Raw genomic sequence first — 25,409 nt, forward strand, 5'->3', positions numbered from 1 at the left:
CATTTGTTACAATTGAGGAACCTACACTGACATATTCCAACATACCGATCATAATATAAACCAGAATTTACATTATGGATCACTCTTGTTCAACATTCTATGGGTTTGGGCAAATGTATAATGATTTTATCAATCATTTATAGTATTATAATACTATCAATCATTATAGTATTTATCATTTATCAATCATTATAGTATTATACAGAGCATTTTTATTGCCCCCCCAATTTTAAGCTCTGCCTATTCATCTCTTCCTCCAACCCCTGGGATCCACTGATCATTTTATTGTCTCCATAGTTTTACTTTTTTTTAGAATGTTATATAGTTGGGATTACATAGTAGGTAGCCTTGTCAGATTGGCTTCTTTTACTTAGTAATATGTATTTAAAATTCCTCCATGTCTTTTCATGGCTTGGTAGCTCATTCCTTTTTAGTGCTGAATAATATTCCATTATCTAGATGAGTCACAAGTTTATTTATGTATTAACCTACTGCAGGGCATCTTGGTTGCTTCCAAATTTGGGCAATTATAAGTAATACAAAGTCCAAGTGCAAGTTTTTCTGTGGACATTAGATTTCATGCCCTGTGGAAAGATACCAAAGAATGTGATTGCCAGATTATATGGTAAGAGTATGTTTAGTTTTATAAAAAACTCCAAAACTGTCTTCCAAAAGGCTATACCATTTTGCATTCCTACCAGTACTATATGAGAGTTCCTGTTGCTCCATATCCTTATCAGCATGACGTTGTCAGTGTTTTGGATTTGGGCCATTCTAGTAGTTGTATAGTGGTATCTCCTTGCTGTTTTAATCCCTAATAAATGATATTAAACATCTTTTCAAATGCTTACTTGCCATCTGTACATCTTCTTTGGTTATGTGTCTGTTTAGTTCTTTTGTGCCTTTGACCATGTTTTAGTTAGGTTGTTTGTTTTCTTACTGTTGAGTTTTAGAAGGGTTTTTTTTTGTTTTGTTTTGTTTTGTTTTTGTAAATTTTGGTTAAAAGTCCATTATCAGTTATGTCTCTTGCAAATATTTTCTCCAAGTGTGTGTTTTGTCTTCTCATTCTCAACATTGCCAATAGAGAACAAAAGTTTGTTGCTGTTGTTGTTTAATTTTAATGAAATCTAGCTTATCAATTGTTTCTTTCATGGATATTGCTTTTGGTTTTGTGTTTAACAAGTCATTTCTATATCTAAGGTTATCTAGGTTTTCTCTTATGTTATCTTCTGGGAGTTTTTTAGTTCTGCATTTACATTGAGGCTTATGATCCATTTTGAGATAATTTTTTGTGTAAGGTATAAGGGCTAGATTCATTTTTTTTTCTTTTTTCTTTCTTTCTTTTTTTTTTTTTTTTTTTGCATGTGGATATCTAGTTGTTCCAACAGTATTTGTTAAAAACAGTACTTTTTCAAGTATTTTCTCCCGTTTGGTAAGCCACCTTTTCATTTTGTTGATGGTTTCCCTGCTGTGCAGAAGACTTTTGGTTTGATATAATCCCACATGTTCATTTTTGCTTTTGTTGCCTTTACTTTTTGTGTCAAGTCCAAAAAGTCATTGCCAAAACTGACGCCAAGCACCTCACTGCCCATGTTTTCTTCTAGGAGGTTTACGGTTTCAAGCCTTAAGCCCAAATATTTTATTCATCTTGAATTAATTTTTGTGTATGGCATAAATAGTGATGCAGTTTCATTCTCTTCCATTCGGCACTCCAATTTTCGCAACATCGTTTACTGAAAAGACTGTTTCCCCATCACATATTATTCTTGGCTCTTCTGTTGTAAATTTATTGACCATAAATGTGTGGATTTATTTGTGGGTTCTCTATTCTGTTCCATCGATCTATATGTCTTTTTATGCCAAAACCATATTGTTTTGATTACTGTAGCTTTGTAATACAGTTTGAAATTAGGAAGTGTGATCCCTCTAGCTCCGTTCTTCTTCATCAAGTTTGCCTTGGCTATTCAAGATCTTTCATAGCTCCATCCCAATTTTAGGTTTGTTTTGTCTATTTCTGTGAAAAATGCCATTGGAATTTTGATAGAGATGGAATTGGATCTACAGATTTCTTTGGGTAATATGGACATTTAAAAAACACTAATTCTGCTAATCTATAAAAAAAATTAAATGCTTTAGGGTTTTTCATGTATAATATCATATCATCTGCAAATAGAGATTATTTTATTCCTTACTGTCCAACTCAGATGGCTTTTTTATTTCTTTTTCTTGCCTGACTGCTCTGGCTGGGCTTCTGGTACCATGTCAAATAAAAATGGTGACAGTGGGCATTTTTGTCTTTTTCCTTATCTTAGAGAAGTTTTTAGTATTTCAGCATTGTGGGCTTGTCATATATGACCTTTATTATGGTGAGGTATGTTCCCTCTTCAACCAGTTTGTTGAGAGTTTTTCTCAGGAAGCAATGTTGAATTTTGTCAACTGATTTTTCTGCATCTATTGAGATGACAGTATGATTTTCATCCTTCATTCTGTTAACGTGGTATATTACATTGATTTGCAGATATTGAACCATCCTTGCAGTACTTTAATCAAATCTGCTTGATCATGTTATATGATCCTTTTAATGTATTGTTGAATTTGGCTTCCCAATATTTTGTTGAGGATTTTTGCATCTATGTTCATCAGGGATATTGACTATTTATTTATTTATTTATTTATTCTTGAAGTGTCTTCATCTGGCTTTGATATTAGGGTAATGCTGGCCTCATTAAAATGTGTTTGGGAGTATTCTGTTTTCCTTCCTTTCCTTTTTTGGAAGAGTTTGAAAAAACTGGTATTAGTTCTTTAAATGTTTGGTAGAATTCACCAGTGAAGCCACGTGGTCCTGGATTTTTCTTTGTTGGAGTTTTTGGATTACTAATTCAATCTTCTTATTCATCTGTTCAGAACTTCTATTTTTTTCATGACTCCATCTTGGTAGATTATATGTTTCTAGAAATTTATCCATTGCTTCTAGGTTGCCCAATTTGTTGGCATAAGTTGTTCATTGTAGTCTCTTATGATCCTTTGTATGTGTGTGATATGAGCTCTAATATCTCTTCTTTCATTTATAATGTTATTTATTTTAGTTCAAAGCCTTTTTTCTTGGTGAGTCTAGCTAAAGCTTTCTCCAGTTAGTCTATCTTTTTAAAAACTCAGCACTTAGTTTCTTTGATAGTTTCTATTTTTCTGTTTCCTGTTTCATTTATTTCTGCTCTTATCTTGGTTATTATTTCTTTCCTTCTGCTAACTTTATTTGGACTTTGTTATTATTTTTCTACTTCCTTGAGGTATAAGGTTAGGTAATATTTGAGATCTTTCTTGTTTCCTAATATAAGCAATTATCCCTACAAATTTCCCTCTTAGGACTGCTTTTGCTACAGCCCATAAATTTTGGTATGTTGTGTTTTCATTTTTATCCATCTCAAGTTATGTTTTTATTACTGTTTTGATTTCTTCTCTGACCTTTTGCTGGTCGTGTAGCATGTTGTTTACTCTCTATATATTTGTGAACTTTCCAGTTTTCTTCTTATAATTGATTTCTAGCTTCATACCATGTGGTCAGAAAAATATGTTTGAGATTATTTAAATCTTCTTAAATTTATTAAGACATGTTTTGGACATTTGAAATAGCCTACAAATGTTCCATGTATCTGGCAAAAAAATGTGTGTTCAGCTGCTCTTGGATGGAATGTTCTGTATATGTATGTTAGACCCATCTAATCTAATGTCAGTTTAGTCTAATGTTTCTTCATTTTTCTGCCCCAGTGCTCTATCCATTGAAAATATGGTTTTGAAGTCCCATGCTATTATTTTATTGCTGTCTATTTGTCCCTTCAGATTTATTAATATTTGCTTTATATATTTATAAGCTCCTATGTAATGATAATGTGTTTTTAATTTCAAATTATACTTAGTCATTGCTGACTACAGAAAAGTGATTGACTCTTATATGTAACTTTGCCATAATCAACCTTGTTATAATCATGTATTAATTTTAGGAGATTTCATATTGCCTACCAAGAAAATTATGTTATCTGTGAACAAAAACAGCTTTCTTTCCTCCTTCCTTAGCTGGGACATTTTAGGCCAGTGTTTATTGCAACATTACTCTATTGCCAGATATTGTCAAAAAGACTTTACATGAACTACCTCATTGAATTCTCACAAAATCTTTATAGAGATATAGGCTATCATCTCCATCTTTCTAATGAGAGTTTGGAAGCTCAGAGAGGCTTAATAAATTGCTCAAGTTCACATGGTATTAAAGTCAGGATTCCTTTGTCTGACTCTATGTTCTTTCCTACTACATTAGTCTGTATTGCCTTCTAAAATTCTTATAAGTTTTAGTATTAAAAGCAGGACCAAACTTCTCACCTAAATTAGTCTCCAAATAATAGCCACTCATTAGTGGGCAAGTTTTCTGGAAATCTTTTAAGGGTGCCCACAAACACACAATAAAAACCCCATAACCTAAAAAAAGAAGTAGAAAATCTTACAATGAATTAGATTAGTACAAGAAATACACTGAAACTGTTATTATTTCTATATTTAGCAATTAAAATTGATGCTGATAACTATAAGACATTACGGGAAAAAAAATCAAAGACAGCTTAAATAGTTGGAGAAATATACCATATTCATGAATGAGAGAATTCAATATCATCACAATGTCATTTTGTATACTGATCTAGAGTTTAAATGCAATTTCAATTTTAATGACCACAGTAGTTTTGTAGGTATTGATAGGATCATACAAAAATCTATAAAAAAAATGTAAAGCAGCAAAAACAATCTTTCAAAAGAAGAACAATCTGAGAAGACTCAGAACCTCTGATTTCAAGGCTTCCTATAAAGTTACACTTTTAAACAGACCATGGCATTGGTGAAAGGTAGATACAGAGAGCAATAGAACAGAACAGAGAGATGAGAGATGTACTCACAATATAGGTCCACTGATATTTAACAAAAGTAAAAACATGATTCAGTGGAGAAACTATATTCTTTTAAAAAAATGATGCTATAACAATTGGATATCCATAAGCAATAAATAAACAAAACAAAAAAATAAGCAAAACTTTACCCCAACTTTGTACCATAGATAAAAATTAATTCAAAATGAAATAAAAAAATAAATGTAAAAACTAAACTGTATAAAATTTCTAAGAGAAAATATGGGAGAAAATCTATGTAACCCTGGGTTAGACAAAAGTTCTTTTATAAAACACAAAACACAATCCATATATGATAATACTGATAAATTTGACTTTATCAAAATATAAAAATTTTTTGCTGAACAAGGTACTATGAAGATTAGAAATCCAAGCTACAGGGGCACCTGAGTGGCTCAGTCAGGTGAGTGTCCAACTTCAGCTCAGGTCATGATCTCACAGTTCATGAGTTCAAGCCACACATCAAGCTCTGTGCTGACAGCTAAGAGCCTGGAGCCTGCTTCCGATTCTGTGTCTTCCTCTCTCTCTGCCCCTCCCCAGCTTGTGTTCTGTCTCTCTCTCTCTCTCTCAAAAATAAATAACCACTAAAAAAAAAAGAAAGCCAAGCCACAGATATACAGAAAATATCTGTGAATCATGTACACCACAAAGGACTTTCATTCAAAACATATAAAGAAGTTTTAAATAACACAAAAATAAGTGAACAACTCAATTTAAAAAAAAAAAAGGCAAAATGTTTGAACAGAAACTTCACCAAAGCAAACATACAGATATAAAAAAAAATATGAAATGATGCTCTGAGTATCAGGAATGAAAATAAAACTAAAGACATCCAAGTTGGAAATAAGGGAAGTTTAATTATATTCTCAGATGACATTATCTTGTATATAGAATATATTAAGGAATACACACACATAGACACAAACACAATTAAACTAACAAATAAATTCAGCAAGGTTGCAAGGTGTTAGATCAATATATTAAAAAATTGCACTTTGAGGTGCCTGGGTGGCACAGTCAGTTGAGCATCCAATTCTTGATCTCATCTCAGGTCATGATCTCACAGTTTGTGAGATCAGGTTGTGTGCTGATGGTTCAGAGCCCACTTGAGATTCTGTCTCTCCTCTTTGTCCCTCCCTGTTTATTCTCTCTCTCTCTCTCAAAATAAATAAACTTTAAAAAATTGTACTTCAATACACTGCAAAAAATAACCTAAAAATGAAATTAAGAACAATGCCATTTATAAAAGCATCAAAAATAATAAAATTTTAGGAAAATAATTAATAAAAGATGTGTGAATTTCTACACTGAACACTACAAAACATTGCTGAAAGAAATTAAAGCAGATCTAAATAAATGGAAATATATCCCATGTTCATGGATTGAAAAACTTAATATTATTAAGATGGTAATATGCCCCAAACTGACCTACAGATTCAGCCCTTCAATCCCTATCAAACTCCCAGATGCGTCTTTTTTTTTTTTTTTCAGAAATGACATACTTATTCTAAAATCATTTGAAAATTCAAGGGACTCATAATAGCCAGAACTAATTTGAAAAAGAATGAAGTTGGAGGACTCACACTTTCTGATTTCAAACTTACCACAAAACTACGGTAACCAAGATGGGGTAGTACTGACATAAGAACAGGCATAGATTGGGGAGCCTGGGTGACCCAGTCAGTTAAGCCACTGACTCTTGATTTCAGCTCAGGTCATGATCTCATGGCCAATGTTGGGCTCTGTGCTAGCAGCATTGGGCCTGCTAGGGATTGTCTCTCTCCTCTCTCTCTGCCCCTCCCCCCTCAAATAAATAAACATAAAAAAAAAAAAAGAACAGACATAGATTAATAGAACAGAACTGAGTCTAGATATAAACCCTCATATTTATAGTCAATTTATTACAGAAACTCAATTGGAAAATAGTTTTTTTCAAGAAATGGTGCTGGATCTAATGGATATCCACACGCAAAAGAATGAAATTGGACTCTTGCCTAATATCAGATACAAAAGCTAACTGAAAACTGATCAAAGACCTAAATATAACAGCTAAAAGTATAAAACTTTTGGAAGAAAACATAGGAGGAAACCTTTATAGCCTTTGATAAAGCAATTGTTTTATAGATATGAAACCAAAATAAAAAATAGATAAAATGCACTTCATCAACATTTCAAACTTTTGTGCTTCAAAGGATACCATTATGAAATGGCAAAGACAACCTATAGGAAGGGAGGAAATTCTGTAAATCATCTATTTTGTAAGAGACTTGCTTCTAGAATATATAAAGAACTATTACATATTATGTCTCAATTATAAAAAGGACAAATACCCATCTTTTTAAAAATGGGCAAAGTACCTAAATAAATATTTCCTCCAAAAAGGATATGTAAATGAATTAAGCATATAAAATAATGTTCAACATAATTAGCCATAAGGGAAATGCAAATCAAAGCCACATTGAGATACCACTTCACTCTCACTAGGGTGACTATAATCAAAGGCGAACAATAAAAGCATTGGCAAGGATGAGGATAATCCAAACCTTCATACACTGTTGGTGAAGGTGTAAATGGTGCAATGTGATGCCACCAGGAAACAGGCAGGTAGTTTCTCAAATGGTTACTATAGGTAACTACAGTTACCATATAATACAGAAATATCACTGCCAGGTATATATTCAATATAAATAAATACATATACCTACACAAAAACTTGTATTAACATGTTCATCAGAATTATTTATAACAGCTAAAAAATGGAAATAACTCAGGTGTCCACCAACTTATAAATGGATAAATAAAATGTGGTATATTCATACAACAGAATTGCCCATAAAAGGAATGGAGTACTGATACAAGCTACATATAGATAAACCTTGAATACATCATGCTAAGTTAAAGAAGCCAGTTATAAAAGACATGTTGTATGATTCCATTTATATGTAATGTTCAGAACAGGCAAATATATAGAGGTAGAAATTGTCTAGTTTAGGAAAAATGAAAATGTTTTAAAACTGATTATGATGGAACAAATCGGTGAACATACTAAAAACCATTAAAATGTATGTTTTAGGGGCACCTGTGTATAGACTCTTTAGATACTGTGTTGCTAGCAAAAGAAAACTAACACAACCTTAGATATTCTCTTTTGATACAATGAGAAATAATTTGTCTATACCAATAGCTAGAGTGAAGGAGTGAGAGGGGAAGTAAAATGAAAGAAAGATGGGGGAAGGGAAAAATAATCTGTAGCAGTTATTTACTAGACAGATTCAAAGTGCCAAAGTCAAACCTTCTAAAGATGTTCTGGTTTTCTTTTGGAACTCCATGTATAAAATGTTACAAAAATGTCAGAATGATTTAGAAAAATATAAGCCTTGGGGCGCCTGGGTGGCGCAGTTGGTTAAGCGTCCGACTTCAACCAGGTCACGATCTCGCGGTCCGTGAGTTCGAGCCCCGCGTCAGGCTCTGGGTTGATGGCTCGGAGCCTGGAGCCTGTTTCCGATTCTGTGTCTCCCTCTCTCTCTGCCCCTTCCCCGTTCATGCTCTGTCTCTCTCTGTCCCAAAAATAAATAAAAAAAAAAAAAAAAAAAAATATATATATATATATATAAGCCTTTTTTCATGCTGCCTATACTTCAGACAAAGTCATCAATGGAATGCAGAATAAATTTAATTTTGCTTTTCCATAATGGGAGCATTTCTTTAAAAGCATCAAAGCTATACTTCCATCTTGCAGAAAGTATCAATCCTAATTGTTTTGGGGTTTTTTTATGGGATTTTCTGGATATACAAAGCTATAGCTTTAATTGGGTCTAACATACATTTGAGTCATCTTTCGGCAAGATCCTCCTTTCTCTCTCCCTATACCTACCCTGACAGTGTTTGCAAGCAGCAGAGGAGATAAGAGGAAATAGCTGATCACTGTGCTCTTAACTCTTCAATTCACCAACCATTTTAAGGTTATCCAATTCAGGAAAGTAAATCAGAAGGAGCCCACTTCCCCAAATCAAGTTCCCTTCCTGCATTTTACCACCTGTCTGTAATAACTGATGCTTACTAACAAAACATTCTCCAGATATAATCTACATCATTTACAAATATCCATCTTTCTTAAACTTGTTTTTCAAAATGTGATCTTAGAGCAGAGATTGCAAAACTTGTGGTCCTTGGCATTATGTATTGGCACAAATGATGAGATTGTGGGTTTTATTTTATTTTGTTTTAAGCTGAGTTAGCTGTCCATAGTTAGAAACCAACAGATTTTTACATTAAATTTTGTATTTCTGAGTTATTTTGAGAAATTGTAATGTCTGACAAAATAGGGCCTGCATTCACACACAGCAATAATTGACTGAAGATAAGCAGAGACCAACCCTTTAGACTAAACTTATACTCTTCATTTCATCAAAGTCTACCTTACTGAGCCCTTTTATTTATTACTTTTTTGTCCACTACTGTAAAGCATTTGATTTTTTGCCCCTATGTTAGGAACACCCTGCACACAAGACTGAGAGGGAACTGGTTGATGGTGAGAGGCACCTCTAAATGCATTTTAGGCTAGGAAGAATACTCCTAATAAAACGCTGTGTAGTTTTAACTTCTATTAGGGACTCAATAGGCCTTTGTGGACTGAGGAAGCTAAATGGTAACATAGTACTAATTAACAGGCAAAATATATTCTAAGTTCCAAATAGTCAATTTACAAATGGACTACATGTACTTTCTCATCAGAAGATTATGTCTGATCTCACTTAGGTCTCATACCCTGGCCTAATAACTAAGTATTAGTGTTACTAATAACTTAGTGTAACTCACTAAGAGTTGTAAGGAATGAATGCATGCAGAAAGATTTCAGGTGCATAAATGTGTGCTTCTGGCTTTCTGCTTCTCTAGTTAGGGAAAGTAGAATAAGATTAGAGCTATTCTTAATGGAGAACATGGCATGATGTATAAATTTGTCAAATCACTAAGTGGTACACCTAAAATTAATACAACATGTGTGTCTACCAAACTCGAAAAAAAAAAAAAAAGATTAGAGATTCTTTGGAAAGAAATAAAATCAACTCTCGAAACTTTTGCAGCTTGATCCACTTAATAGCAGTCTCTGATCTAAAAGCATTCAGAAAGATGTCCTCTCTCTCCATCAAGAAATTAAACACCTATAAAACTTGGGCTCACTTTCCAATTTTAGATTTATTGTGCTAACTTTATTCCTTTAATCTCCAAGTTGATTCCCTACTCTGCCATTTAGCTGTTTGACCTTAGGCAAGTTGCTTAATTTCTCTCAGCTAGGGTTTTATCAGCAAAACAGTAATAAAAGTATTTATCTCAATCATTGTGAGCACGGACATAATGAGGTAAAGAGTATAAGGTGTTTTGCATGATGCTAGCTAGCACAGATTACTGAGTGTTTTATTTATTTTACTTTATTTTCTTCCCTGTTTTGCTCTTCTCTTTATTATCAGAAAAAAAGGTTTTTTTGTCCCGTAAAAGCAATAAAATAGCCATTCTGCCAATACTTCTGATTAACCAGCCTCTTCCATCCACAAAAGACAAAAATGGAACCAAATGCAGGCTCTTTTTTGATGAGCTCTATAGAGCACATTGGAGGAACTCACTGTATTTATTTTTAATTGAGTGGAATTATGAATTGATCAAAAGAAACAGATCAGTCCCAACTTATATAATCAGACTGGTGATTAAAACAAAGTTTGGCTTCAAGGCCTGGAATTATTCATCGGTAATTATTAGTTAGCATGTTTGCTTGTTAAGTCTTGGCCAAATACTATCCCTCATCAACTGTCTCTACCTCACTTCATGCTTCAGCCAGCTTAGTGATCTAGAATTCATTTCTATTGCATTCCTGGAACACATGAATGAGCATTGTGCCTTTAGTCATGCTATTATCTCCACTTAGAGTTCTAGTTTTTCAAACCCAGCTCCTGCCTAGTCATCAAGTTTTGATGTAAATATTGCTTATATTGCTTACTTAATACTAAATTCCCAAACTACTCTAATACCATATAGTTTTATCCCTCCTCTTACTTCCAAAACACTAATATCTCATTCAAAAATATCTCCACCTGACTATGGAAAGGCTCTGACTTTTCTATAATTGTATCCCCAATTCCCTGAATTCCAAACACCATGAATGGAAAATTTATAAAGAAATCTCTCCAACATGGAAAGGTCACTCACTGTGCATTCACATTAGGCTTTTTAAAATTTATTATTATTATTATTATTATTATTATTATTATTATTATTTATTCTGAGACAGAGAGAGAGCAAGCAGGGGAGGGGCAGAGACAGAGAGGAAGGGAGAGAATCCCCAGCATGCTCTGCACCCTCAGCTCAGACCCCAAGGTGGGGCTCGTGAACCATGAGATCATGACCTGGGCCAAAATCAACAGTTGGATGCTCAACCGACTGAGCCACCCTGGTGCCCCTCAAGTTAGGCTTTTAAGGATCATGTTCATCATGACTTTTAGCTGGAAGGATTAAGATGCTAAACAGTTTTTAATCCAGGGAGTGGGCAGTCACACCTGTCCTCTATATAACCAAAAGCATTCCTGACTTAGCTATAATATCCCTTCCCCATCAGAAAAGGAGAGCTGCCAAGCTGCTCACTGAGAACAGTTGTTGGTTTGTGTACAGTATAAGTATGGGTTTGTTCTTTTTCTTTTTCTTTTTTTTTTCTTTTTTAGGGGAATGAGGAAGAATGGGATGGGACTCTAAAAGCTCTATTTATTTATAACTGAGCATATCCTTATTTGATAACAGATGATCAATTAAAGCAATGTGTGACACTTGAACAGGATTCTGTCAAAAAGCAAAGATATAAGTAGAGCTAGGAGCAATGAGCACTTCTTGCAAACAGCAAGAGTCCCCTCTCCAGCCTTCTCTCTTGGCACTGGGGCTTTGCTAAATCCGGCTCGCCATTTTGTGAGTGGGAACAATCAGCTTTGTAGGTTGGAGGGAAGTATTATAATTAAATGTCCACCCACTTTTTCCTTTTTGATGAAAGGCTCCCATGAAACTTACTAAAATAAGGTGCATCAAGACAGATGAATTTTTGATGAATAAGTCAAAGCACTGACGAAGCTGGCTTTGCACACAGAGAAACTTAATTTGCAGAAAATTTTCAGGCCTAGATCATTAACACTGTCATATTTAATGAGAATTAATATGGTAAAACCCATGGGATAAACTGGAGATTTTACCTTTTTAGTTGATAGCAACTATGTAGTGATCAGCATGAACTGATTGCTGAGAACACGTTGTAATATGGTTCAAAAATAATAGTGGAGTTTTTAGAATGTAATTTTAAAGAAATATTAAATAACAGCCATTATAATAAGCAATACATGTATTGAATGCAATGGCATTCTTCTGAATAACAGTTATATTACCGCATTAAAGTTACAAACTGTATCTCTGAAGTGGGCAGAGTTCTTTAAAAATGTTATCTAATGATGACAAATTCCTTCGGAGAGAGATATGGAATAGGGTTTATAGTGTTTGCTTTTGGCAAAGGTATTTGCTAATATCATTGTGAAGAATTATTTTAAAGTATTCATGTTCACTAAAGCAGGAAGGCACTCTACTAAAAAATTGGGCTCAGACATATGTTCCAAGTCCAGTTACTGGAATCCCCGAAGATAACTTTTTAGAGAGAAAGAAAATTGAGCTAGTGTTATCATTGTGTTCCTTCATTCAATACCGATTTATTGAGTACTAGCTGCATAGACTTGGCTAACAGAATAGGTTCATAGTGATGACAGGTAAAATTCTTACTCTCTAGAATCTAAATATTGTAATTTTTAAGATAAAATTAATAGTTTAAACTTTACTTTTAATAGGCATTATTGGTGGAATTCACTAGAGTTAATGGTGCCCTAATTTACCATCAGTGTAAGATCAAAATAATGGGGAGTATAATTCAATGAGCACATTTGTCATTAGATGCTAATTACTTTGTAAAGATGAGTTTTAAAATTCCAACCTTTTCCTTCTTTCAAGATTTTATTTAAATTCTAGTTAATATATAGTGTAGAATTAGTTTCATGTGTAGGATTTAGTGATTCATCAATTGCATATAACACCCGGGGCTCATTACAACAAGTGTCCTCCTTAATGCCCATCACTCATTTACCCCATGCACCCCAATCACCCCTCCAGCAATCCTAAGTTTGTTCCCTATACTTATTAGTTTCTTATGGTTTTCCCTCCCTCTCTCTTTTTATCTTATTATGCAAACTTTTTGACTCCTTCTTCTCATTCCCACTGTGGCTGGGTGGATCCCAAGTTACACAGAGTAACTGGGATGTTCAAAGTAGGATAAGTTTTGCATAATAGTTACTCAGTTCAACATAGTGAAACAAAATTAGCCTCAAGAATCTAGGTTCTCCAGTTATTGACACTACCTAGGGTTTTATAACCATCACTTCACCCATGATCATTTTATACCAAACTGCATGATAATACAATAGGAGACCTCAGATATGACCCCACTAGACGATGGGAATATTCAGGCCCAATTTATTGGCTACTCTGTTCCTCATCTCTATTTATTTTCCCCAAACCCCATATCCTTTTGTTTGCCTAATTATTATCCATAGAATTTCTTTTTTTTTTAATTTTTTTTCAACGTTTATTTATTTTTGAGACAGAGAGAGACAGAGCATGAACAGGGGAGGGGCAGACAGAGAGGGAGACACAGAATCTGAAACAGGCTGCAGGCTCTGAGCAGTCAGCACAGAGCCCGACGCGGGGCTCGAACTCACGGACCGTGAGATCATGACCTGAGCTGAAGTCGGACGCTTAACCGACCGAGCCACCCAGGCACCCCAAGAATTTCTTAATGCTTTTTTTGTTTGTTTGTTTCTTTGTGTTCCCATAGTTTTTACTCTCTTTTTGGTAAAAGTTGCAACTTTAACCATTTTCCAGAGTATTCCTTTAATAGCATGAAGTTTTTCTTCAAAGATCTGATAGGAATTCTTTAAAAATGGACTTTTCTTTCCATTTAAGTCTTACTTTAACAAGTTCACTGATTTTAGATTTCTCTGACAAACACAGCTGAGGTATCAAAACCCAGACATGTTGAAAATAGCTTTTCCTTGAGGTCATTTAGAATCTAAGACTTTCTGTCCTACTCTGTCAAATTACGCAGTTTGGGAATAAGATGGGTATAAGTGGTCTGGGTGGACAGGTGGTAGTGAAAACAAAGGTGGATTGGTAAACAATCTAGACAAAGTAAACTCACAGCGTCTTCTGAAACTGATGTATTTACGTTCTCCTATTTCCCCAGACTCTGTCACAGACACTTCTGGCGGAATGTTTGTAGTAAATTAATGATGATTTTCTCTATTGCCTTTGTTAGACAGCTCCTTCCAAAAAGAAATTTTCCTGGGAGATAAATGCAGTGTGTTTTATTTGTTTGTTTCTTTGTTTGTTTTGCTTTTTTTTTTTTTTTGAGAGAGAGAGAGAGAGAGAGAGAGAGAGAGAGAGAAAGCAGGGAAGGGGCACAGAGAGAAGGGAGACAGAGAATCCAAAGTAGGCTCCACACTGTCAGCACAGAGCCCAATGTGGGGCTCAAACCCATGAACCATGAAATCATGACTGGAGCTGAAGTCAGACACTCAACTGACTGAGCCACCCAGGTGCCCATGTTTTGTTAAACAACGTAGTGGGTAAGCAGTATACTTAAAAACTATTTTCCTCCAGTCTATCTCTTAGAAAATTAGAAGTCTCCCAATTGTAAAAAAATATTTGTTATATCATAAAATTTTAAAAGCTGGCAGTGACCTTAGATATTATCTTGTTTACCTTCACTTTATATCAAACAAATGAAATTCTGAGAAGTATAGTAGATCAAAGGTAGCTGTAAACACTTTGCTAGTCTGTCCGTTGAAAGGTGAAGTTTCATGCCTCCCTGCCTCCCTTCAGATTTGGGCAGGCTTTATGATTGCTTGACTAATAATATACAGTGGAAATGGTATTCTGCCGATTTCAGGCCCAAGTCTTAAGAGGATGTAAGCTTACACTTCCTGTTTCTAACTTGCTTTTGCGACTTCTCATCTCAGAACCAGCAATAATTTTGCAAGAAGCTAAAGCCACATAGAAAGGCCATGTATTGGTGCCCCAGTGAAGAGCCACAGCTAAGCTCCCAGCTGACAGTTATCATTCACTTCCTCCAGTCATGTAACTGTGCCATTTTCTATATCTAGCCCAGTCAAACCTCTCGAGGGTTCCATCCCTAGCCATTATTTAACAGTAATTATATGAGAAAACCTAAGTGAGAGTTGCCCATCTGCCCAGTCAACCCATAATGAAAGAATAATAAATGGTTGTTTTAAGCCACTAAGTTTGAAGATGGACTGTTACATGGTATAATCTAACTGGAACTGAAAACGCCTTAGATGAGTTTCTCAGTAATACCAGAGGGAGAACTACGAGAGTGCAAAGCTAGCATAATCGCATCGTACATGTGAAGGAGACATTCAAAGTTAGATAAGACTCATTCTCAGTCCCCCAGTAGCTCAAAATTATAAAATCTTTCTATTCTTTCAATGATCACATGAAATACAGAATTTTCAAGAACGTTGAATATTTAAAACACATTCTCAGGGTTCTGTCTACATAATAATAAGCCATTATTCTCAATACATTAAGGTAGCATTTTTTAAAGTTTATTTATTTATTTTGAGAGAGATAGAGCATGAGCAGGGGGAGGGGCAGAGAGAGAGAGGGAGAGAGAAAATCCCAAGCAGGCTCTGCACTATAGAATACGTGACCTGAGCTGAAACAGTCAGACACTTAACTGACCAAGCCACCCAGGCGCCCCTAAGATAGCATTTTCAAGTGTTCCTTCAAGGCACTGCCTTAGTAATAAGTGTCATGGAAGAAGAACTCCTCAGGTAAACTGATTTGGGGGAAATTCTGACTTAATTGAAAAATCTATGGATTTTTCAGAACTGTAAAATCTCCAAGAGGAGAAAGAGATACAACTATTTCTCCAAAATTGTGTAATTAAAGGGCCCTTCTTTGTTGAGCACCTTATGAGATTTATGTTTCATAGACTAAGCAACTAAGAAACATATTTCTAAACTAATAAATAGGAATAGGGATGCAACTTTATTAGCAGACACCAATTTTACTTTTAGAATATGTCACCGACAAGTTGTTTTCATAATTTGATGTACCTTCAGCTTAGAGAACACATTTTTAGAAAAAAATGTTTATGATTATCAGGGGCTATACTTAGTTAGGTTCCTTTAATGACCTGCTCCTTCTGCTTTGCCTCTTACTTTTAACATTTCTCTGTGGGAAGAGTGCATACATATTTGAGGAAGACTACAAGAAGGAATAAATAAAGCTAGAACTATATAAATAATTGAATGAATTAGTTAAAAATTGTAAGCCTGGAAATCAGCTCCATCTCCAATTGGACTGGTTTGGGTTTGTAGCTTTATTTCTATATAAGGCCAATGTAACAGATATCCTGTCATGCAGAGTTGTTGGGAAGTTCAAAGTCAATTTCAAAGTTGGAGGTAGGTCAGTTTTAGGGCTGACAAGATCGTAGTAATTAGCTATTTATCAACTCCTTTCATTTTTTAGATATGAAGACTAGGAAGCAGAAAGTTTGCAGTGAAAATGCTAGTTACATTGGAAACTTCCTTCCCAGGGATCCACATTTAAGACGTTGGGAAAATCCTCTCTGTTAATAGATGTTATATCAAATGCTATGATTCTAATTCAGGTTCTGTCTATTTCTAACTCACAAGGTTACCAAGCAACTTGAGCCCCTAAACATATTTCACCACAAAGTTCATGGCCAGTAAGTATGTGAAGGTGTGGCAGTCAGAAGATTTAATAATCAGTACGGCATGGCACTGACACTGAGAACAGACACTAGCCATAAACAACTGGTACAGTCATACTGATGGATGTTAGCAGTGTATCAGCTCTGGTAAACGAATCTGGTCAGGCAGATTTTCCCTTCTTCCATGGGTTCCTGGCTTTGCGAGAACTGTCACATTATTGGTTTTAGAAATCCTTCCATTGACACTCATTCTTCTACTATGGCTGCATTACTGATCTTCATAATATAATAGGTTTCTTCTCTGTTTCCTAGGAATTGTCTAGCACTTTATGGCTCTTTCAGCAATATAACACCTTGCCCCCAAATCATGCGGCATTTTCATGCTTCCAGTTTCCAAGCTGAAGAAAATGATAGTTTTATCATCTCTTGCCTCTATTGGGACATGGACCAATCTACTATCCTCACTTATTTATTCTGGATTTTTCTACACCTGCAATCTTACATTCTTTTTCTTCATAGTTGAATATGATTTGAAAATCTGGAAGAGTAATACAACCACAAAAAGATGGTAGAGAAACAATAAAATGGCATGAGGTAGAGTATTTGATACTTTTATGTTAGAATATGAAGAAAATATTTGTAAAGATAAAACAAGATATCTGCATTTAACCATTGTGTGTGTGTGTATGTGTGTAGCTCTGAAAAAAAATATGCATTAAAAAAAACAATTTAAACTTTGCTTCTTTTGCAGTAAGTTGTCAAAAGTTTTTTATCTGAGTACAAGTCAATTGTAAATGGGGAATGAGAGCCTCATTCTCCTGGATTTAGGGCAGTTACAGTTCTAGTATGCTTACCTCTATAAGCCTGCTGGTGTGCTCACGAAATATCGAAGCATATTCTTTTATTTCCTTTTCCCGGCCATTCTTGGCAGCTTCAATGAGAACCAAAAGTGGGACCGTTGTATCCAAAAAGGAGTCTGACACATGATCTATAATAGCCTTACGGAGCTGAGGAGAAATAAAAAATTCATTTTTTTTTTTCAGGAAATGGTTCATGTTATTTCCTATTTTTATAATCCCAGTAGTTACAAAATTCATCTTATGTATTTTCACACAATCTCTAAGTAATAATACTTAAGACTGTGTATGAATGTCACTTACAAAGTTAAAATAAACTGGGGCACCTGGGTGGCTCAGGTGGTTAAGCGTCCGACTTCAGCTCAGGTCATGATCTCACAGTTCATGAGTTCGAGCCCCATGTCAGGCTCCATGCTGACAGCTCAAAGCCTGGAACATGCTTCCAATTCTATGTCTCCCTCTTTCTCTGCTCCCCCCCTGCTCACTCTGTCTCTCCCTCACACATAAACACTTTTATTTTAATTAAAAAAAAACAAAGTTAAAACAAACAAAATAACCAAGAAAAAAAGTCATTGAGGAATAGCTCGCTTATTCTCAAAATTTGCCTTTATTCTTAAATTATACTTAGCCCAGAGGTCAGATTATAAGTAATAATACTCCATTTTCTATCAAAAAATACCACACTATTGTAATGTTTATGCATGTGTACAAACAACATTGTACATCATGTATTTTCATAATTACAAAATTATGAAATGTTTTCTACTTTGTTGGAGGAACTGATGATAAATTTTGATTAGCTAAATTGTAGTCTTCATGGTAATTAAACCAAGTTAGATCACCGATTATGCCAGTTTATAACAGATTAATAGAGCAAGGAGAATAATAAATGAGTTTGATGTCCAATTTTCTTCATCTCCATTAATTGTTCTTGCCCTTACACCTTAAATTATTAAACAAGTATAACATTCTGCTACAATTAGTTCTTTTAAATTAGATTATGTGGAAGTTCATAAATGACAATCAGGCAATTACCCTATTCAGCAGATATTTTCTGAAATTTAAAACTGCATTGGAAAATTAATGCACTGTATTTGTATAATATATTGAGCCCTAAAGGATCACAATATCTTGAAATGTTTCATCAACAATGTCAATGACTATGAATAGCTCCCCAATTTTTTAGTCAACCTCCTCACTGAATTTAATTTCTTCTATACAATATCATACAATATCATATGGGAAATTTATAATGTATACTTTAGGGTACTCTTTAAAACCAAAAGATAGTTACCCTAGTTTTGGAATACAGTAGAATATTAAATAATGTGGCTGCCTGAAAAAAACCCACTATATTCTTGTAATATTTATAGTATAATAAATCCATAATAATTACAGATTTCCAGGAGAAAAAATATCTCTGCCTACATGCAGGCAGAAGAACTGTGAAATTTTCTGGTTTCTAACAATTTCACTAAGGCTGTGGGAAGATCCCCCAGGAAAGAATCTACTTAGCATGCAGAAAGGCAAATCACTAATGGCAACTGATTAATATCATCTGAGCACTTATTAGGACAGGGTGCAGAGTGGTAAGGACTTACAAGGCAAGGGGAAGACCTTGAGTGAATGAACAATGTGTTTGATGTCCATCAAAAGTGGACCAGAGAAGTCAGACAAAGAATCATAAGTTAGGACTTGAGCTGGGAGCTAGTTATGTTAGTTCCAGATACATAAAAGTAGAAGGAATCTCAGAGGGGGAAGAGTTTTCAATGACCATCCCTCTCCTTTATCCTCTTTTTCTTTCATTTGTAACCAGCATATATAGAAGGAGGGCTAAGAGGAGATCTGCACTAAAGCTATGCAATTAACAGCCAACATACATACGGGAGGTTTTTCAAGCCAAGGAGGTAGACAGGATCACACAGAAGGAGATGTACAGTGAGGAGATGTCCAAGAATTAAAACTTAGGAAATACTACCATAAGTGGAAATCATGCAGATGGAAGAGTAGGATCTAAAAAAAGACTGAGATGATGGCCAAAAAACAAAGAGAGCAAATGACCAACAACTAAAAGAGAAATATTCCAATAAATCTGTGTCAATGCTTTCCAAATGAACTTATCCTACTAGATGCAATTATAATACCCACATTATGAACTTGTTGAATCTTTTCTCTGCATTTGATCTTTTCTTTGTATTTGGTTCCATTAAACTCAATAATTGTTTCTCAACATTATCTCTTTACCTTTCTACTACAGCAAGATCTTATGAAATACATCAAGATGAAAATACATGGTCCCTTAGTGGGGGAGTGAGAGTCATCAAATGTTACAGTAAGGGAAAATAAGGAAACTGACAGGGAAGAAATTTCAAAAAAAAGATGAGTTTCGGAGTTTAATTTTAAAGATAAGTTAAATAAAAAGAAATCAGATTTGTCTGATGGATTTGACCACTAAGAGGTCATTGATAAACTTAGTGAGACCAGTTTGAGTGGAAAGTGAAACCAGGAGTCATATTGTGATGGTTTGGAGAATGAATGGGAGATGAGACTTTGATGTATGTTCCCATATACAACTATATCCAGAGAGTTAGACTGTCTTCTTGTGCTTCTAAAAAATATATTTTGTTTTATCACCATACAAAAATCTAGAGAATAGCCATTGTCCCACATTGTGCCAATTTTTATAAATTTATGAATAATTTTAACAGTCTTCTAGTACCTGGATACATTTGTTATGGTCTGTCCATTTCCCCTCTGTAGTGCTACCATTTGTCTTCCCTTCATTTTAATGGTATTTACTCCCATGGTTTTTTTCCCCCCCAAGGTGTTCTACTATGTTTTCCCTGCTATTCATTCAATCCTTCATTCCATACACAAGTGCTGAAACAGGCTTGAGGTATAGCTGATTTACTATTATTAAGGAATAAATACAGATATTCTTTGGCTAAATTATTATTAGTTTTTTAACTAAACTATGTTAGGAACACATTTGTTGCTTTATTCTAAGGCGTGTTGCTAAATCCAAAACACAGTAAATGCAAAAGTTACACCATGGAGGTGTGGTATTATGTTCAGGAGGACAAGACAGAAGGACTGGGAAATGAGCTTACAAATAAGTTCTGTGCCAATGCTTTCAAAATTCTGTCGGAGTTAAGATTCTGTTAGTGACAGTAGTGACTTCAAAGAGCATATCCTCTCCTCTTTCCTTGCCTGTTCTCTTACACTTCATGTTCTTTTACACTTGCTTCTTGGAATTGCCTCCTAAGTAAACTACCTGAACTAAGGTTCTGGTCTCAGGATCTGCTTTCAGGGGAATCTGATATAAAACAGACACAGTTATCTGGCGGTAATGTTGTTTGGTAATATGCCAAGTAATAGATGGATGTCTTACATAAACTATCCAGTGATGACCACACATTACCACTTCTGCTTTGCATACTACTGATTCTGATACCGCCATCCCCAGTACTATGCTGACTGTGTAAGAGGAATTACCATGATATAGGACTAGAACTACAAATAGAGACAAGATATGGAAGGCTTCAAATGCTATGCTATGTAATTTTCTTTAGATGTTATGGCATATTCTGACATACGTTTTTTTTTCAATTTCTATTGTACAGTCATCTATATCTGTGTATAACACCTAAGAAGCCTCTATCTTATTTCCATATTATTTTTCAGCCCAATGGAAAAATTCATTCCTTTCATTTGAGTGATATACAAAAAAACTTTAAAGAAGAATCCAACATGCCAATGTAAAAATAGGACACCCTTAGAGGCTGCAGCACTAAAATCTGAAGTTAGTGGGAGGCCAATAGGAGTTAGAGGTATGTATTTTCAATAAATACCTGTTTGTGGCCAGGCATGAAAGATGTCAGGCACAAAATCAGACTGAGGGGCTTTCCATCTTTTCTCACTACAGTTTAATAAAAGGCTTTGAGACATCAATTTTTCTATTTCCCACTGATGTAAGTGGTTTGGAATCTCAAATAAAATAAAATAATATATTTTTCTACAATTGAAACCCAAAAGTAAAAGCTGTATGTGAAAACTATCAGATAGCCCTGCCCACCCCCTACTACCACCAAATAAGAGAATAGAAAGAACAAAACTGTGAGGGGAAGAGGAATGGAAAGAAAAGAAAGTGTTTCAGAAAAGAATTGTTCTCAGGGAGCTAGAAACATTTATTTATGTGTATATTAATGCCATTTTGATTTTAAGTCAAATAGCAAAATGTGACTATCAAACTTCAATTGACTAATAGGAACTAAATCACCCAATAATTAATTCAACATAAACCTACTGTGCCAATTTAATGAGACTTGTATCTTATGGAAAGTTAATATTCAATTACAAGGATGATGAAGAAGAGCTATAAAGACATAGGTATTTTTTTCTAAGTGTGGCACTGGTACTATCAAAATGGGAAAGAGATGGAGATAGCGATTCAGCAAATGAGCAACTAATGAATCAGTCAAGTTTTTGTTTTGTCTGCTTTTATCAGTACCCTACTTGATTTGACATATCTCAAGCCCTTACTTTGGCATTTATAAAATAGGCTAATTTTTCTCAATATACACAAATAAAATTTTCAATCTGCCTTTAGTGAAATCAAATGTGTGTTTCACTCTGCCTAATACAGTAGAAATGGAATATATTCTATTGTTTTAATTTTTTAAATGAAGAAATGAGGTTTAAAAATCTTCCTCCTTTATTAATAATTTTAATGGTTATGCAGTTCCCAAATAAGTGATGGGAAGGAGACTAAAGAAGAAAAAAATTTAATTAAAAAACTTGTAAAATAAATAGTAAGGAAGAAAAAAATTAGAATGGTAAATAAGTTTATGAGGCACTAGGAGTTTTTAGGGTGAATAGGCTATTATCCCTGACCCCTCATCTGGTGTTTACAAATTTGGGCAGGGGGTGGATGGACTTGGGTTCAAACTGCAGCTCTACCAGTTAGCAAAATATTGTTCAGTAAATCGACTTACCTGAGACAGTGATGTAAAAATGCTATGACATTATTTCTTCTTTCAGAAATAAAAATCAATAATGTAAGGACTAATGTAAAGAGCTGGTAGAGAGCTTTGGAAAGCATTACTAAATGAAAGATATTGTTATAACTATCACTTTAAGGATTTAAAAATCCAGTGGGAAGAAAAATCCATGAAAAAAGAAAAATACAAGCAGAATATGATCACTACTATAAAAGAATTACATGTGCTCTAAGTGCTCCAGGAATAAAAATAATAATTCCACCTTGTGAAAATGCTAATGGTTTCATTCGAGAAGTAGCATTTACGTTAGTCTTGAAGTTCCTAAGGTTGATTAGGGGCTGGGTGGGGGTAGTAAGAGGAACGGGAAAAACACCAAGTTAAACAAATTATATATACAAAGATACATGTGTTTTGGGGGGTGGGAGGTGATGGAAAATTTGGTGACTAGTAAGTAGATTCTTTAGTCAGGTTTAACTGACTGAACCACCCAGGTACCCCAACTCTTTAGTCAGGTTAATGTGTGGTGTGGTGACAGGGAGGAACTGAAAAACTGAAAAAGGAGAAGGAACATTATGAATAACGTTGATTCAAGTCAGGGCCAGATCACAGAGAATCTGGAACACCGTGCCAAGGACTTTTGTCTTTGTTCTCTAGCACAACAGGCGGAAAAGTCACAAAGCAATTAGGTTCAGATAAATAAACACTAAGTCACTTTCTATGACATTTCATATTGTTGCCCCAAAATGTATAATTTGCTTCCCCTCATTCCTCATAGATGTCCAATGATTCTCTGAACCAGAGCTAAATGTTTCTGTGTTGTTGAGGGACAAGCCATGGGTAAGCAAGGGGATTACATGAATGGGCAAGAAGATGTGTTCTGATCATTGTCTACTAAAAACAAACATGCAAATAAAAACAGACCTACAATATATGAACATTAAATATTCCCAAGAAAAGCAGTTTAAGGGTAGGGGCTTTCTTCTTGCTGTGTGAAAGAGTGTATATAAGATGCTTAAAACAAACTGCTCGATAAACTTTGCAAGAATAAGAAGAGGTGGAGATGCCTCATGTTGCTGTTGAACTAGTTTTTATTATTGCAAAAGAATAAACATCAGGATGGAAAATGAAGTCTTAGGGAGGGCAAGTAAGGATACTGAGAATGAATCACAGCAACTACCTCACCAAAATCAAAGACCAAGAATGTGTCCAGAGACAAACTTCTAACAATCCCACGTCATCCTATACACATGTATCACTTTTTGAACTTCTACTTACTCTTCTTGACCTGGGGCAGGATTCATAACTATTTTTATCCATAGAATGGGGAAGAAATGGCATCCTGGTAACTTTGGAGCTTATGCATTAAGAAAGTCTGGAAGCTTCCATTTCATCTTTCTTGGAGCCTTAAACTATCATGCAAGAAATCCAGGCTACCCTGCTGGAAAGAGCAGCCACATGAAGGGGTCCTAGGAGATCAGACACCACATGGAGAGAGGGAAGAAGAAGAAGAAGCACTGAGGCCTCAAATGACCAGCCCTGAACCCAGACACAGTCACCCTTTGACTGCCACTACATGGGAGACCACAAGTGAAAACACTACAAAAATGGCTCTGCTGACCCCCAGCCAGCCTGTGGAATCATGTAACGTAATAAAAGGCTGCTATCATTTGCAGTGGTTTGTTAAGCAATGACACTTCATCAAAACAATGAATATGCTGACCTATGACCATAGAGAATTTTCATACTTCTGGAACACAGCAGTTTTCTAAAGGCTGGAAATATCCTTTTACTATAAAGAAAAGTATTAGTAATCCCTCATGCTCTTTCTATAGCACACTGTTAGTGAGGTGAAAACACAGATAGAATTGCAAGATTAAATACAAGATGCCTAGCCAAGTTCCAATTTAATATACACACACTATTTTTTTAAGTTTATTTATTTATTTTGCGAGAGACAGAGAGAAAGCATGAGTGGGGGAGGGCGGAGAGAGAGATGAAAGAGACTCTCAAGCAGGCTCCGTACTAAGTCAAAGCAGAGTCAGATGCGGGGCTCCATCCCATGAACCATGATATCATGACTTGAGCCAAAGTTGGACACTTAACCAACTGAACCACCCAGGTGCCCCTAAACATGCTACTTTTTAATATAATTATGTCCCATGCAATATTTGGGACATATTTAAACATGTTCCTTATTAATTCCTGAAAGTCAAATTTAACTGGGTATCTTGTGATTTTATTTGCTAAATCTGCTAATCCTACATATAATGGGTTGCTTTATCTTGATTTTTTTTACTAATGACTCCAAAAGCTTTGGAGATATAAATTTAGATTAACATTTTCTGCATAACCTTGTTGAAGGCAGTATAGAGGGATGAGGCAGGAATGAAAGACATAATTGTTGATAGCTCATAGAAACAACTTTCCAAGTCCCAAGAGGAGCAGATGGGGTAGAAATCCTGAAAAATATTGAAAATAGAAGTCCTGCAATGAAGAGAAAGGATGGCCCTGTGGGTAAAAGCTTCTGAATTGGTATAAGTTATGACCTGGTGTCAGTTCGATGCCCCTTCCTCCTTAGGCAGGTCACCTCACCACAAAGGCAGGCTTTCTCATCCACATTGTAAGACAGGTTGTGCTAAACTGTTTGCAACTCTTACCTTCCATGATTCTAGATGCTGACAGTAGAAATAGACTTCACATTAAGGCCATAAAGTCGAGAAACTGGAATTTTCACAGCCCTCAAAATTGTTTTTCTACAGCTAATATTAACTGGCTG

The 25,409-nt window shown here is 35.1% G+C and overlaps 1 protein-coding gene across 3 annotated transcripts in view; it reads right to left on the bottom strand.

The window, feature by feature from the left end:
* CTNNA3 (catenin alpha 3) overlaps window positions 1–25,409 on the bottom strand; it is a 1,807,132-nt gene that overhangs the window by 821,144 nt on the left and 960,579 nt on the right. For all 3 annotated transcript variants that reach the window (XM_058696469.1, XM_058696467.1, XM_058696468.1), the window contains one exon: window positions 17,631–17,783. In XM_058696469.1, coding sequence (XP_058552452.1) covers window positions 17,631–17,783 — 153 coding nt within the window. The remainder of the gene's footprint in view (window positions 1–17,630; window positions 17,784–25,409) is intronic.

Source organism: Neofelis nebulosa, chromosome 13 (genome assembly GCF_028018385.1).
Source record: "Neofelis nebulosa isolate mNeoNeb1 chromosome 13, mNeoNeb1.pri, whole genome shotgun sequence".
In the NCBI taxonomy this organism is placed as follows: domain Eukaryota; kingdom Metazoa; phylum Chordata; class Mammalia; order Carnivora; family Felidae; genus Neofelis; species Neofelis nebulosa.